We start from the raw sequence: 15,363 nt of genomic DNA, 5'->3' as shown, positions 1-15,363 counted from the left end.
CATAGATTGATAGATCTACAGATAGATAGAGAGATTTAGGCGAGGGTCAAGATCCTGCTATCAGAAGTGAAATGGTTTCCTTTTACTTTTCCATTGTAGTTCGAGTGGTTTGATGAGGGCAATGTTCTACCTCATGCAGAAATTTCATACCTTTACAACTTCAGGCGCACTCACATCGAGTCAAGGATGCGCGCACATCGAAGTTAAAATCATACAAAGAAGGTCAGGAGAACGCCAACCCGTTTCGACTGGCACCAGCTCTTCCTCAGGCCAAGTCAAACCTTTGACCTTTGGCCTGAGGAAGACCCTGAGCAGGTCGGATCAGGTCGGCGTTCTCCTGACCTTCTTTGTGTGATGTTTCCTTATTCTGAGGAAAACAATATTTCATAATGCTGCACAGTGACCTTATTCTAGTGTTCCAGCTTTTTAAATCCATCATGGCAAATGTAACACACAAAAAAATAAAGGTGCTACCTGGAACCAAAAATGGTTCTTTGGAGTGATGCAATAGAGGAACCATTTCTGGTTCCAGAAATAAGCTTTTAACAAGAGGTTCTTCAAAGAACCATGAAAAAATGGTTCCTTTGGTTCTTTAAAGAACTTTAGCAAAAATAAGTTCTTCAAAAAACAGTTTCAAGAAAGTTCTTTGTGGACTCAATTGGTTCAGTAAAGAACCTTTTTTTTAAACAATTCTTTCATAATTTTTCAGAATAAAAGGTTCTCTGAGTGTTTTAAATCAGATGATTGTGTGCGGGTTGAAAACCAACATGAACATGTTGTTGGCCAGTTCTCCGTGTTCCTTGTTCTTTCATTGGGTTCCAGATGAGCTATTAAAAATGTCAGCTGTGATGCTGTGGCATTTCTCCCTGTTCTCTGATGGTTTATAGAGCGAGACATTAATCCATTCACTGAGGAAATAATCTGCACATTAATCCACAAGGAAAAGAATTGTTAGCTCCAATCACTCCAATAAACATGAAGAACCTTTAGGACTTTAAAGAACCACATAGAGTGTGTGGTGAACCAGCCTCTAAATAAAGAGGCTCTTCAGCTGCTGATGGTTCTCTGTAGAACCATAGAGCATTTTGAAGAACCATTTAAGAACCAGTGTTTTTCTGAGAGTATGAAAGTATAATAAACAGCCACTTGTCTCCAGCCAGTTCTGAACTGTTCTGCCAGGTGAGGAACATCACAGCAAACAGAACCATCGGTGGTGAGGCACAATATTTAACTTATGTTTTGCTAAAAGGCCTTGGATGGACACACACACAGGAAACAGCCTATTTGTTGCCTTCAGTGTGGTCACGTAAACTCCAGCACTGTACAGGAAATTGCTCAGAGCAGACAGTAGATCCTTTCACTAGATTTTTCACTAAAATCCTGACGGGTCATGACAGGTATACTCTGACACACACACACACCTCCTCGCCTCTCCTCCTCATCTGCGCCGGCAGCATGCAGTAAATATAATCTCCTCTTTTTCTTTGGCCCATTGGAATGTTCAATGGGCCATTCAACTGTTGCAATCTCTATCCCCTGATATTGTTTCTATAAACGAAACTCACCTGCCTGGTAACGACTGTATTGACTTTCCTGGTTATTCTTGGTTCGGTAGCAATAGGGTATTGCATGTTAGAGCCAAGAAGGCCTCTGGGGGAGTCGGTATTTTGATTAAAAATGTTTTGTTTGATCAATTCAAAGTGAAAGTGATCGATAAAATTATTGACGGTGTGATTGGACTAAAACTATGCCACCGTGAACTTGAGTTCAGTTTAGTTGTGTTCTCATGTTACCTTCCACCGGAAGGTTCCTTGCGAGGACGAGACTCTGTGGCTTTCTTTAATCATTTGTTGGCGCAGATATATTCTATGGACGCAGATATTATTTTTCTATGTGGGGACTTGAACGCTCGTATTTCGAACAAGGCTGATTGCCTGGATGATATTGATAATGTTTTACCCCGTGTAGCGTTAGACTCGACTTTAAATAACCATGGGGAATCCTTGCTTGAATTTTTGAAGGACTGTAAATGCTGCGTTCTGAATGGGAGAATAAATCAGTCTAATGATAATTATACATCTATTTCACCAAAAGGAAAAGCTGTTGTTGATTATATAATAACACCACATGAATGTTTATCTTCCTGTATTGATTTCAATGTGATTACAATATCGGAGCTGTTAGACAATACTCCCCTGTGTGCTGATCTTATCGGGGAGAGATGTAGGCCACCCGATCACTCTCTTTTATTGCTTAAGTTCAAAGTTGATTATGTGGAACCTATGATCCATGGTGATCCTACAGAGTGCTCCCCGGCTAGACACCGTCCTAGGATATCACAAGAGAATTTTCTGTCTTCTAGTGCATGTCAACTTGCATTATTAGAGCTCATAAGTAACCTTGATAGCCAAGAGAAAACACAAATAAATATGGATTGTTGGTATAATTCATTTTGTGAAGTGCTCTATAATGAATTAAAAAAGAACTTATATGTAAAATTTAATGGGCGCACTGATGCAAATAAGAGGCAGGCATCCCATAGAAGAAGTCAACCTAAACCGTACTGGAATGCTGATCTTCAGCAGCTGTGGAATATCAAAGTACGGGCGGAAAGAGACTTCCTGAAATGCTCTGATCCAGTGTCTAGAAGGTCCCTTCTAGAACAGTATAGACTAACCCAAGCTAGCTTCGACAAGTGCTTGAGGAAGTATAAGAGGCAGTTTATGCGAGGGCAGGCCCTACGCCTAGACCATCTGCAAAGCAATAATCCACAACAATTCTGGCGAGAAATTAATAAATTAGGCCCCCCCAGAATTAAGAAAATACCTATGGAAATTATACTCGACAGTGGGGAAACAGAAAACAAAAAAGAAGTTGTTTTAGGTAAATGGGAAAAAGACTTTGGGGATCTCTTCTCAGGAAGTCATATTCCTCCAGGTTTTGATGATGTGTTTCTGAAGGAGGCCTGTGCTATGAAGTGTAGCTGTGAGATAGCCATGAATCATCCTGGTTATTGTTCAAATGAGTTTTTGATTTCTTTGGATGAAGTCAAGCTTACTATAAGTAAAGCTAAATTAAATAAGGCGATGGGAATTGAAGGCATTCCAAATGAGGCGCTGAAATCTCCTCACCTTTTGAATACTCTATATCACCTTTTCAAAACCTGCTTCAATCATAGCATAATTCCCTCAATGTGGCACAAGGCTATTATTAAACCTATTGAAAAATCATCAAAAAATGACCCCAGGATTCCCCTTAATTATAGAGGGATTAGTCTTCTTAGTACTGTGTACAAACTGTACTCTAACATACTGAATCATAGACTAACACAATTTCTGGAAGGAGGTGCATACTTAGTGGATGAACAAAATGGCTTTAGAAAAAACAGAGCATGCATTGATCATATCCATTCTGTTTCATCTATCATCAGCACCAGGATTACTCTAGGTAAACCCACATTCACATGTTTTATTGATTTTCAAAAAGCCTTTGACTGGGTGAATAGAGATTTACTAGCTTTTAAATTATTGGAAGCTGGTGTGGATGGTCGATTCTATAAAGCCTTGCAGAGTATCTACAGGTCATCTGTGGCCTGTATCGAAATTAATGATATGCTTACAGATTGGTTTGCCACACCTTTTGGGGTGAAACAAGGAGATATCCTTAGTCCAACGTTGTTTGCCCTGTTTCTGAATGACCTAGCATTACAGATTAAGGTATCCCAGTTAGGCATCTGCTTAGATGATATTAATCTGGGTATCCTATTATTTGCTGATGATATAATTCTGCTAGCTGAGTCTGAACCTGAGTTGCAGAAAATGTTGAATATAGTGAGCCAATGGTGCCATAAGTGGAGGATGGCTGTTAACCAGAAGAAAACTCTAATTATGCACTTCAGAACTAAAGGCACAGAAAGAAGTTCTACAATGTTTAATTTTGATTCAGCCACTCTGGATTATGTATCTGAATACAAATACTTGGGTTTTGTTTTTGACGAATTTTTGTCTTATGAAGCTGGCATTCAATCCCTTGCAAACTCAGCTGGGAGAGCACTTGGCTCGATCATCAATAAGTTGAAAGTATGCAGCCAGCTTGGTTACACAACCTATACTCAACTCTACAATGCATGTGTTTTACCAATACTGAACTATGCTGCGGGGGTGTGGGGTGGTAAAGATGCTAAGGCTATTGATAATATAGAGAATAGAGCAATAAGGTGTTTTTTGGGAGTGCATCGTTTTGCACCTCTTCTGGCCATTCAGGGGGATATGGGATGGACTTCTGGTTCTGTCCATAGAAAATGTGAGATGATAAGGTTGTGGAACCGCTTCATCAGGATGGCAGATAACAGAGTTAATAAAAAAGTGTTTTTATGGAGCAAATCACACAATTCCCCTTGGACAGCTGAATTACATTAAATTTTTGAGGAGCTGGATCTGGTTTACATATAGGGGAGCGGCGGGGCGGATGACGCAGTTTTCAGTCTGATCCCATTTTCTCCAAAAATTATTGAGACAGAGCTCCCAAAAATTCACACACCCAACTTACACATGTCCTTTACAAATAACAACTGGATTTTTCGTTGAACGATACTTGAGTCTAACACAAACAGGCTGAGAAGAGACTGAGCGCCAATCCGTCATTCGTCCCTCCCGGCGGGACAATTGACGTACACAAGAGGGACAATTGATGCACAGCACAAAGTGTGCCATATTTCAGGTTTTTGTGCTTGTTATTCTGTTTAGACTTTAAACACTTGTATTTCTAGACCTTATTCCATATTTGTACCAAAGCATTACACGCTGTACGTTCAGAATCCGTTAAAAAGAACCACAGCAATGTTGCCTGTTTGGCGATATGGCCTTAATCAACAGGAAAATGCATTTAAAATACACTAGTCATAATTTCCTTGTCTCATTTTCATTGGAATATAACAGCCCATGAGCTGTCTTTCTCACAGGAACTCAACCAGAGATAGGTTTCATAACCTAATTAAATCCGAGTTTGACACTGCGCGAGCTCTATGACTTATAATAATAATAACAATAATAATTTGTCTTGACTGCGTTTCAGGTTAAAATTTGGCAAATAACTAATAGCTTTAGAGAGATATCTTTGTAAGACATCTTCGGAAGCCTTCATAGCCTATTATGCCACTCATTCTGCCCATAATCGTCTCGTGCACCCCTCTGGTTCCAGCCAATCTCAATGCATCAACCGTCCCACCGCGCTGTGCGTCAACTGCCCCGCCGGTGTCTTCTGTCATTACAGCCTGGATAGCGTGCACGGCGTGCGTGCACGAAACTTGAAACCTATGCTGTTGTGTAGCCAGGAGATGTGGTAAGAGACTGATATATGTTTGCTAACTGGGGCAGGTGAACACAGTTTCTTATTCAAATTATGGAGGACTGAAAATAATTAACTTACATGGCTGAAAAAAGGATTTCCTCGCTAGCTTGTCGAAAAATGCATCAATCCCGCTCAAATTTTGAATGAAGCTCGTTCACTCTCATGTGCACGAGCATGTGTAATCACGTGACTGCAGGTCAATCAGTTTTCAAGAAATCGTGAACACGTCAATCGTCCCGCACGTCATCCGCCCCGCCGCTCCCCTACAGAAATAACCTCTACTGTAGTGTGAACCTTGTAAAGGCGAAACTCCAACAAATTTTTGAGGCAAAATGGTCTGAAAATGTTATCTCAAAACCTAAACTAAGAACTTACCTGCAAATCAAACATAACTTTGGTACTGAACACTGTCACCTGTCGATTATCCAGAAGCAAAAGATCATTGATGGCTCAGGTGAGAACTGGCATCCTCCCTCTGTCTATAGAGGTGGGGTGCTTCCAGGGCATCCCCGAGGAAGGTCGACTGTGTGAAATGTGTGATCTTAATGAAATTGAGAATGAATCTCATTTTTTGCTATATTGCTCCTGTTATGATGATTTAAGAGCACCATGGTTCCATCGTATTCTATTAAAAAACCCTGAAGTATTCTGGTATTCGGACTACATTAAACTAGAGTGGCTGTTCACCTATGACCCTTTTGGCTGTGCTACCTATGTGTCAAGGGCTTGGAGGAGAAGACAGGATGCTTTGTTTAATCGATAATCTTCTGTTTATCCTAAGTATATTGTCTTGATGGTCTTGATTGTTTGACCTCCTTTTAGTTATTCTTTTCCTTTTTTTTTGTTGTGTGTTCATCACCTGACCGGGAAAATTTGAATAACACCAGTTATGGTGTCCTGTAAGCCCATGCAGCTGGGCTATGTTCATTAGCATGACACCAAAATAAAAATAAATTCATTCATTCATTCATTCATTGTCAACCTCTGCCAGCTCCACATCTTAAAAGTTAATCACAGCCTCCATCACACACTCCGTTGGCCAGTCAGGGTGAAAAATTTCATGCCGTTGCATGAAACCACTGAAAGGTTACGTGCTTTTATTGTGAAGCCACACCCATTGCCATGCCCCACTTTGGCCAATCAGTGTGAAAAATTAACCAAATCTTCATTGGCCCATAATCAACCTTTCTACCAAGTTTCATGCAAATTTGTTCATAAATTTTCGAGATAACCTGCTAACAATCAAGCAAACAAACGGGGCACAAATAAACTCCTGATCAAAATCTTAAGACCAGTTGAAAAATTGCAAGAATTTACATTTTGCACTGTTGGATCTTAAGAAGGTTCTAAGTAGAGCTTCAAAATGCAAAAAGAAGCAATGGGAGTGAGACAAAAAAAAAAAAAAAATGAGTAAGCAATTTATTGCAAACAACCATTAAACTGAAATAGGCTGTTCATCAGCTGATTAAAAGTTTAAGACCACAGCCTTTAAAAGTCCAAATCTTGGCAAAAATGTGGATTCAGTGTCATTTTCTGTCAGGTATCCAAAAAACGTCTTCAAAGGCTTCGTCTCCTTCAACGGCACAAAATTGCCCATTTGGAGTTTGCACGAGAGCACCAAACATGGGACACTGAAAGGAGGCGACAATAATAGATCTAAGTTTTACGGACAAAGAAAAAAATCACGCCGACAAACAGTAAAGAAGTGAAAATTAATCATTTACAGCTTTAACGTGAATCATTACTAACAGACAAAACATAACGTAGCATTTAACGTGTACATCTTCATTTTAAAAAAAGGCCTCATTTTGTTATTATTTTACTTACTTTTTCTTTACTATGAATCTCTCCATAGAATTTATAATTTTACTCATTACTCGACATGGGAAATACATAAATTAGACATGACAAATTACAGATGCTTCAGCTCTGCACTGGCTGTGTATGTTGTGTCCAAAGATGACATTTTTTTCATCAGCAGCATCTTGCTCAGTGGAAACTTTTTTTTTTTTTCAGTCTTTCTTGTCATCTGCAGCTTCCTCTTTCAAAGATAAGATCCTTCTGCTCTGTACAGACACGACAGTAGAAATACCATTATCACACGTCTTCTTGGCATTCCTGCCTCATCCTCAAGATGATTTGAACGGTGGTTTAACAAATTAGTCGGTGTCGTTTGATGATAGTTGGATGATTTGCTGTGTGTTAACCATGTTCTGCAAAGCCCAGAAACAGCAGCACAAATGCAGGATACATGTCAGTGAAGTTGCTTTCTAGTGTTTCTGCCTCTTGGCTTACGGTATCTTGCATTTGTGGTTTCCTTCCTCTGAGGAAAGGTGCACTCTGTAGTGTAGTGACTCTGCAGTGACCTTATTCTGGTGTTGCAGCTTTGTCAATACATCGTGCACGGTCAAACATGCATCAGAGCAGCAAGAGTTTAATAATTGCCCAGGTATTTCCCAGAGTTGCAGAGCAACTCTGTGTCCTCCTCCGCCTGTGAATAATGTTGGGTCAACACACTGGAAACGTATTTTTGTAAAGAGAAGAATTGCTTGGAAACGGAATGAACCACAGATGATAATACAAGTTAAACTGAATTTTGTGTACTTGCCTGTGGATTTGGATCTGACATCAGGGTTATTCTGGTGCCGCAAACCCCACCCGTCTGGCCTCCACACAAACATGACATCACTGACACCCACAAGCCGGACCCCCAAACCAAACACACTGAGTTGTTATTTTTCTGTCTCACTTCCCTCAAAATGATGTTCTCAGACAGCTAAACTCGCATGATGTGGTTATATTTTCCTTTGACAACACACATCAGCTCATATTTAAATGTGGCTCATTGAGTCTCAGCTTTCCAGTCGAAGCCAGCTGATGCAGCTCCAAGACTGTTTAGGCCCCAGTCTGCACAAACACACCATTTTACAACAGGCCACAAGAACACATGTGGACTGCAGGGTTTGTGGCCCAAACTGCATGGGATTAGCAGAAGGTGGCCATGTCTGCAAAGGGGAGAGCTGTGGCTGCCCAGAGAACCCATTTTCATTCAGACATCTGGACGTCAGAGGTCAAGGGACCCCGCTGGAAATGACCATGTCAGTGTTTCCTCGCTAAAATGTAGCCGAACTTTGGAGCGATGTTTTGCCCAATTGACGATTTCTTAGCTGTCTAGTTTCAAGTTCACGAGGCCATAGGGATGCTCGCTGACTTAAAGCCAGAGGTTTTACAAAATATTTTACAAAGGAGGAAAACTCCCAGGGGAGATACTGATCCTGCCAGATGGAGCTGATGAGTCGGGCTGCTGCCCAGGCTCAACAGTAATCAGTCATGTCTTTGACGCAATTGTAACGTAAACAAGCATCGCTGACTCACTGAAAAAAAAAACTTCAAAAATCAAAAATCGCAGAGCTGTAGGACGCAGGAAAGTCAAAGTCAGATCCAAGGTGTTTGTGTTGCGGAGGTTCTGACTCTGCTGGTTCGAGCTGGTCCTGATGGTGAATCATAAGTGAGTGTTGCACCGAGGGACAGAGCCATGAGCTGTCTCTGCGCACGATCTGAATTTTCTTAACGTGCATTTTCCGATTTGGAAATTTCCAGCAAGTGACAGCGCTGTGTTCACGGAGTCAACAAAATGGATTTCAACGAGAAGAACGAACTGTGTGTCTGCTCCTGGAGCGAAACGAATAGTTTAAAAAAAAAAAAAAACCTTGGAATTGTAAGTTGGATATTTGGGTATAATCAATATTCATTTCAAATCTTGTACTTTTAAATGCACTGCATTTATCTCGGCAGAGGCTTTTCCCTGCAAAACACCAAACGTGCTGGATTGTGAGTGTTAAGCTAGCCGACAGTAAATGAAGCAATTAGAGTCAAGAAACAACAGCTGCAACGCATTTTCTGCAGAATCCTGATACAGAGCCCTGTCAGGGCATGGCATCGCTAAACTTATATAATTTCCAGGTGGTTCCCGCTGTGAGTTGTGAGTTTGTTCACGTTTGGAGAACTGATGCACAGCTACCTGTTTGGTTCCTGTGTCTTTCTTTGAGGTTCTTATTCAACACGAGGTAAAACAGCAGCAACCTGATGTACAGTCTGAGCTGAGTGGGTTTTCTGTCTCTGTGTCCCCCAGCTCTGTGATGGATACTCTTCGGCTTCTGCTCCTCAGCTCAGCGGTGGCATCTGTGTGTGGAGGCCAATACTCAGGTGTGTATCTCCGTCTGCACTGCGTCCAGGTGAATCTGCTGCAGAACTCAGCAGCTGCTCAGGAGCCGGGGCCCCAGCAGAGTCTTCAGTTAGATGTCCTAAAACGAATATTCAAACATTTTGGGCAAAATCACTTTTTCTGGGGCACCCCCGTAGTTCACTGTATAGGGATGTGTACCATGTGCTGGGGCTGGGTCCTGTGTCCTGTCTCTTTCTACTGTGACTGTCAAATAATACAGAAATGCGACCAAGAAATCGCCTTTTCCCAACCCCCGAGACAGACAGGCTTAACATAAACACTTGAAGTTTATGGGAGCCATTAGCCTGGCTCTGTCAGAGTGAAAAATAAACCTCACAGCAGCTCTGAGGATCTCTTGTTTACTCAGTAAATCATGTAGATTTACATCACACGTCTTATTTATTTGCACAAATGATTCAACCGGGTGAGTTTCATGTCTGTCCAAGAGTTGAAATGTATGTAAATGTATCTACAAATGGACCATCGCACTGTGATTCCCCTCAGGAATGTTTTCTGCCCAAAATAATCCCCCGAGCTTCACGACTCTGTTCCAACATGCTCGATAAATGGTTGCGCTGCTATGGCAAATTAATGCATTTAAATTCTGTTCTCAAGATATGCCATTTCCATGTCACCAAATTGAACTTTAGTCAGTTCTTACTTTTCACGCTTTGAAGTGAAGGAATTTTTTACAATTTTTATTTATTCATGTATTTTTTGTTTAATCAACTTTCACATTCAACAGTTGGGTGTGTGGTTGATTCAGGGAGTATTTATATTTTTCTGGAGTTCTGCACCAGTTTTCTGTAACAGGCCATGCCCACCAAAGTTAATCAGCTCTTTCTCAAAGTTTAAGGTAATTTTATTTTCCCCCAGTTTGGTTCACAGCCAGCAGTAGAAAAATAGACATCAAACAAAGCAATAAATACAACAACAAATACCGACACAAATTACATATTACAGGGCGGCATTTACAAGGCTGATGACAGCAGGAGTAAATGACTTTTTGAACCTTTTAGTTCTGCATGGCGATTTTTCTGTACACCTTCATAACACCTTGCAGACGATTTTTCTACTGTGCCAGAGAAAAGAAAAGACAAGAGAAAAACACGCCCTGGGACCATAACTAATCTTTCCATAATGTTGTATGCAAATCTAAGTGTAACTTTTTGAGATAACCTGCTAAGAAACAAACAAACAAACAAACAAACAAATGTAACCCTCATCCTCCTCTGTTGGAGAGAGGCATACAAAACATGGCTACATATTAACAACTATATTAACAGATCTACAAATAAATCATTTGTTGCATGGTATTCTTCTTCATCATCATCATCATCATCATGTTCCGTATAGTTAGAGGAGTCAAAGCCTGAATACCAGGATGTTTGTATGTGAAGATCTAGTTGTCACTGTGGGATTTGTCCTGCGTCCGTTCTGTAGCGGGTTAGTAAACATGTAAGAATCTGGGTTTCTTTGACGGCTTTAAACCGATCCAGGAAAGATCATCATCATCATCATCACCATCATAATCTTCATCATCTTGCCCCACATATTCAGAGATGTCAGAGCCTAAATGTGAGGAGTTTGATGTCGACGTCATTGACGCAACGGAAGGTGAGGCGCTGCGGATCGTGCCGTCCGTTCTGACCGAGTTCTGGAGGAATTTCACGGTGGAGGACTTCACCTGGTACCGGCATGGCTCCCAGGACGAGTACTTCTCCTCTGACCAGGAGGAGAGGATCCACCACCGAGGAGCCGAGCTCTTCCTCCTCGACCTCCACACCAGCGACTCCGGCCTCTACGTCACCAGGTGAAACCTACATTAAGCAATATTACGTGCCTTTGTTGCAGTAAAATTTCCTCTTGCAGTTTGAGACTCGTTTTCTGATCAGCCTGTTTTAATTTGCTGGTTTCAGCTTTTAAAATTTCTGTATCAGCCCCATGGTAAACTCCTCCTTTGCCCTCCTCACCGCTGCCTCACTGCTTCAACTTCATTCAATTTGTATATTCTGCACATAAACAAATCAAAATTTCATATCAACCATGAAAGAGCTTAATAATTCAGCAATGCAGTGACAGGAAAAACTTCATTCAAAGCTTACCTTGTAGCTGAAGCTGCAGCTTTTTTTTTTTTTTTTTTTTTTTTTTTTTTTTTTGCATTTTTGCTTTGCTGGAGCTCAAAATAAATCCAGCAGGAGCCTCGCAGAGCAAAATTGTGAACCTCACTACGATGAAAAGCCCACATTTTTTCCCTTAAGGTATTTTCTACAAGGAACCTACTGTTAAGGAGGAGTGGCTTTGTGAGTTTACAAAGGGAGTTTGCGCTCTCAACACCCTCGAGAGCGCAAACTTGTTACATATTGCTCGTAACTCATGTTTTGTGTTTCTCCACATTCAGGCCCCATTACCCATCAGCCCCTTTGCCCACCGTGAGGAGAATTAGGATTAGAATTACGATTTGGATAACAAATTGATAAGGCAGATATAAATGCGTCTGTTTACACTGCAAAAAAATAAGATGCAGTTCCTTTCACACTGCTTTAAGTATCTTCCAACCAGAGGTCGCGTTAACCGAATATTTTCCGTCATTGACGTTTTTTTTTAAACGGTGACGGAAAAATCTGAAGGCCATCTGTCATTTTGACAGATTGCAGTTCACACCCCTGACCACTTGGTGGCAATGACAGAGCTGATAGCAGTCCGGTGCGGTGCCAGTTCTCCGGCTTACCGGTGTGACTGCGAAAAAAAAATCTGGGTTCTCCCAGCTTTATCTAACAGACATATCTCTGGATCCAATAGAAGTGCAGCTTTCGTTCTCAACCACACTAACAATAGGCCTCCTAGCCAATCAGAAGTAGGGCGGGGGCGGGACTTGGGTGTTGACAGTGAGGCGCTCCATGTACCGTCCAAAGTGAGCCTCGTCAGCCTTCAGTGACGCACTGCAGCCCACAGGATGGACCGCAGGTTAATGAAGCCCGGGGAAGACAGCAAAGATGTCTCTTAAACCGATGATGTCGGCGCCGACAGGATTCGGCATGCCTACTCTACATAGCTTTATCTCCTAGACCGTTTATGACACACAGAAACTTAAAAAAAAACCGTCTAAAACCGGAGAAACGGAGCTTTGCGCCTATATACAGTGCCATTATGGTAACTCCTTAGGACTACTGACACTTCAACCGTCCAATCACAGAAGAGTCCTGAACCAATGGTGCGACCGAAAAAAAATGAGACGGTTTCTGAGAGCAGAGAACCGGAGCTTTCCGATGGTGTGCGAAATCACTCAGTCATTGCACAATTCTGACAATTCTACAACCATAGAAAGCAAAATAAATCAAGGCGGATTTAGTTTAATTGCAGGGTTAATAAGAATAAATGGCGATGGACTTGGCATGGCAATAGATAGTTACAAGATAGTTAATATTTCAAATAATGTAGGATGTTATATGATTAAATTTGCCGCATTCAAAACGTCGCGGCAGTTGAGTGGCAGAAGTTTCTTTAAAAAGATATGGTTTGGATTTTCTGTTCAGCTAACTTTGGACTGAATATTAATTAAAAATGAATGAAAATGAAATGCTATTGAATATGTCCTTATCATTTAAAAAATTAGTGACTGGTAAAAATAGATTATGACGGGATTTTTACGACCCTGTCAGTCAAAATGACAGACAACGAAAAAGTGTAGCGCGACCTCTGCTTCCAACAGAGTTTACTGAAAAGTGTTATTTTATTGTTTCTGTGTAACTTCAAATTGAACCAACAGAATTACTAATGGACATTTTTCTAATTGTTGGGTTGTTTTGATACCTGATCGTGCTGAGCAAGGCAGATGTGCAGTGAGCAGAGAGAAATCTTACCCAGAAGGCTAAGAACATACAACATCCTGAACATTTAAAACTGATCACTCAAAACTTCCCTTTGTCTTTGTTAAATAAAAAACATGTCGCAAAACCCACCCAAGAACTGAAAAACAGCACAAAATCTTTATATTTTTTAAATATATAAAAATGTATGTTTTTTTGTATTTTTATGTATTTGTAGCTGTATTTTGATCAATGCTTTACACTGTTAACTAACTTTTCTGTCCTAGGCATAACTTATCCTCAGAAGAAACAAACTGCTATTACACAGAGGTCACCGTCCACCCTGCAAGAAACAGAAAGCTCCAGTTTACGGTCCGAGTCCCTGACCGAAACCCCTGGATCCCCTGCTTACAGCGCATCGAGAGCTTATGCATGGACGAGGGTGGAAATCTCACCTGGTACAGGGTAAGGAGACACTTCAGACTCAGATCTGATGCTCAGTGGGTTAGGCTGAGTGTGTTTGACAGAGACACATAGATGAGGCAGGAATATGAGATTAAAAAAACAAAAACAAATGCAGAGCTTATTAAGTTTTATTTTATTTCCATTTCTTTGTGGATTTTTTTTTTTTTTTTTTTTTTTTTTTTGCAGTGCACGTGCGGTTCGTGCTCTTGCCAGGCAGGTGTGTTTGTGCCCTGATCTTTAAAGATGCTTTAAGTAATCTCTGACTTTTATTGACCTTTTATTGATCCTTTTTTTTGCCCCCAAAACAGACAAATTAGTTTTGTAATCTCCAAGGAATAACGCCGGTTTTGGTTTTGATTGACAGCGCCCTGCAGATTTCTGTTTTCATTTTCTGCTATGGGACAGTAAAAACTTTGCTTATTATCCCTTTAATCTTCAGCATTGTATATATTGTTTTGCTCTGAGCGTCATTTATGTTAAGACATATCACATATGTCAGGCTTTTCAACAAGTGACTCAGACTCATGCAAATATTGGTGACAGTTCATATGCTGATTCTATAGATATTTTAGTGTGAGCAGGTTTAAGTCTTATTTACAGTTAAAGTTTAGGCATTCAGCTGATGCTCTTATTCTGAAACGTGCACAAAATAAACGTAACACTGAGTTGAAAAACAATGAGTGCATTGAGGAGAGTCACAATGCACAGACCACAGCTGTCTACGGAGATATAGATGGAAAAAATGTGGAAAGGATTGGATTAGTCTCACTTCATGTCAGCATTTTAGCACAGGATAGGAGCATGTGTTTCTGGCGTGGGAATTTAAAGGAATATTATCTCGCTTGTTGGATGAGAACAGTTTTCCTGTCTTCTGTTTGACTTGTCCTTTTTCTGACCCTGCTCATTATTCCCGTCCCGTCTCCGTTCCGCCTCAGAACTTCACTCTCCTTCACGGCAAACATGACAAAATCCTGCGGCTGAACAACGTCACCAAGGCTGACGAGGGCATGTACACATGCGTCTGCACCTTCACGTACAACCACAGAGTGTACAACTCCACAGCCTCCAGAATGTTCCAGATAGAAGGTGAGAGAGCATTCAAAGCTTTAAAAAAAAAAAAAAAAAAAACAGACTGTGTTGGACTGAGTCAGCACATACACCGCCGTCTGCTGTCTTGGGTTCCTTAGCTGTAGGCTTAAAGGAAAATTCCACTGTTTTTGGCCAAATCTCCTTTTTCCAACATCCCCAGACTGAGACCAGATGTAAGACACCATTTTCCCCTCTGGACATCCAGTGGTTTGGTTCATGTGGGTAGCATTTTGTGTTAGCTTAGCATAAAGACTTGAAGCCTATGGGAGTTAGCCTGGATCCATCAAAGTGAAGAAATAAACCTTACGGCAGCTCTGAAGCTGTCTGAGTTACACAAAACACATCTTTGGATTTTAAGAAAAGAGAGGATGGTGTTTTCAGGAAAAGTTAATTAGTGGTAGATCTTCCTCTACCTAGATGGAAAAA

General features: G+C 40.9%; 1 protein-coding gene across 2 annotated transcripts in view; it reads left to right on the top strand.

Moving 5' to 3' along the window:
• Window positions 1–15,363, top strand: part of il1rl1 (interleukin 1 receptor-like 1) — a 33,886-nt gene that overhangs the window by 1,551 nt on the left and 16,972 nt on the right. Inside the window, exons 2-5 of one of the 2 annotated variants that reach the window (XM_030080097.1) lie at window positions 9,482–9,555; window positions 11,135–11,387; window positions 13,671–13,848; window positions 14,784–14,934. In XM_030080097.1, the coding sequence (XP_029935957.1) occupies window positions 9,489–9,555; window positions 11,135–11,387; window positions 13,671–13,848; window positions 14,784–14,934 (649 nt within the window). In that variant the 5' untranslated portion in view covers window positions 9,482–9,488. Of the gene's footprint in view, window positions 1–9,481; window positions 9,556–11,134; window positions 11,388–13,464; window positions 13,590–13,670; window positions 13,849–14,783; window positions 14,935–15,363 lie in introns of those variants that run through there. The other variant, XM_030080098.1, reaches the window with a different exon arrangement.

This window comes from Myripristis murdjan, chromosome 21, assembly GCF_902150065.1.
Source record: "Myripristis murdjan chromosome 21, fMyrMur1.1, whole genome shotgun sequence".
NCBI classification, from domain to species: domain Eukaryota; kingdom Metazoa; phylum Chordata; class Actinopteri; order Holocentriformes; family Holocentridae; genus Myripristis; species Myripristis murdjan.
This window is presented reverse-complemented; position numbering and strand designations above follow the sequence as displayed.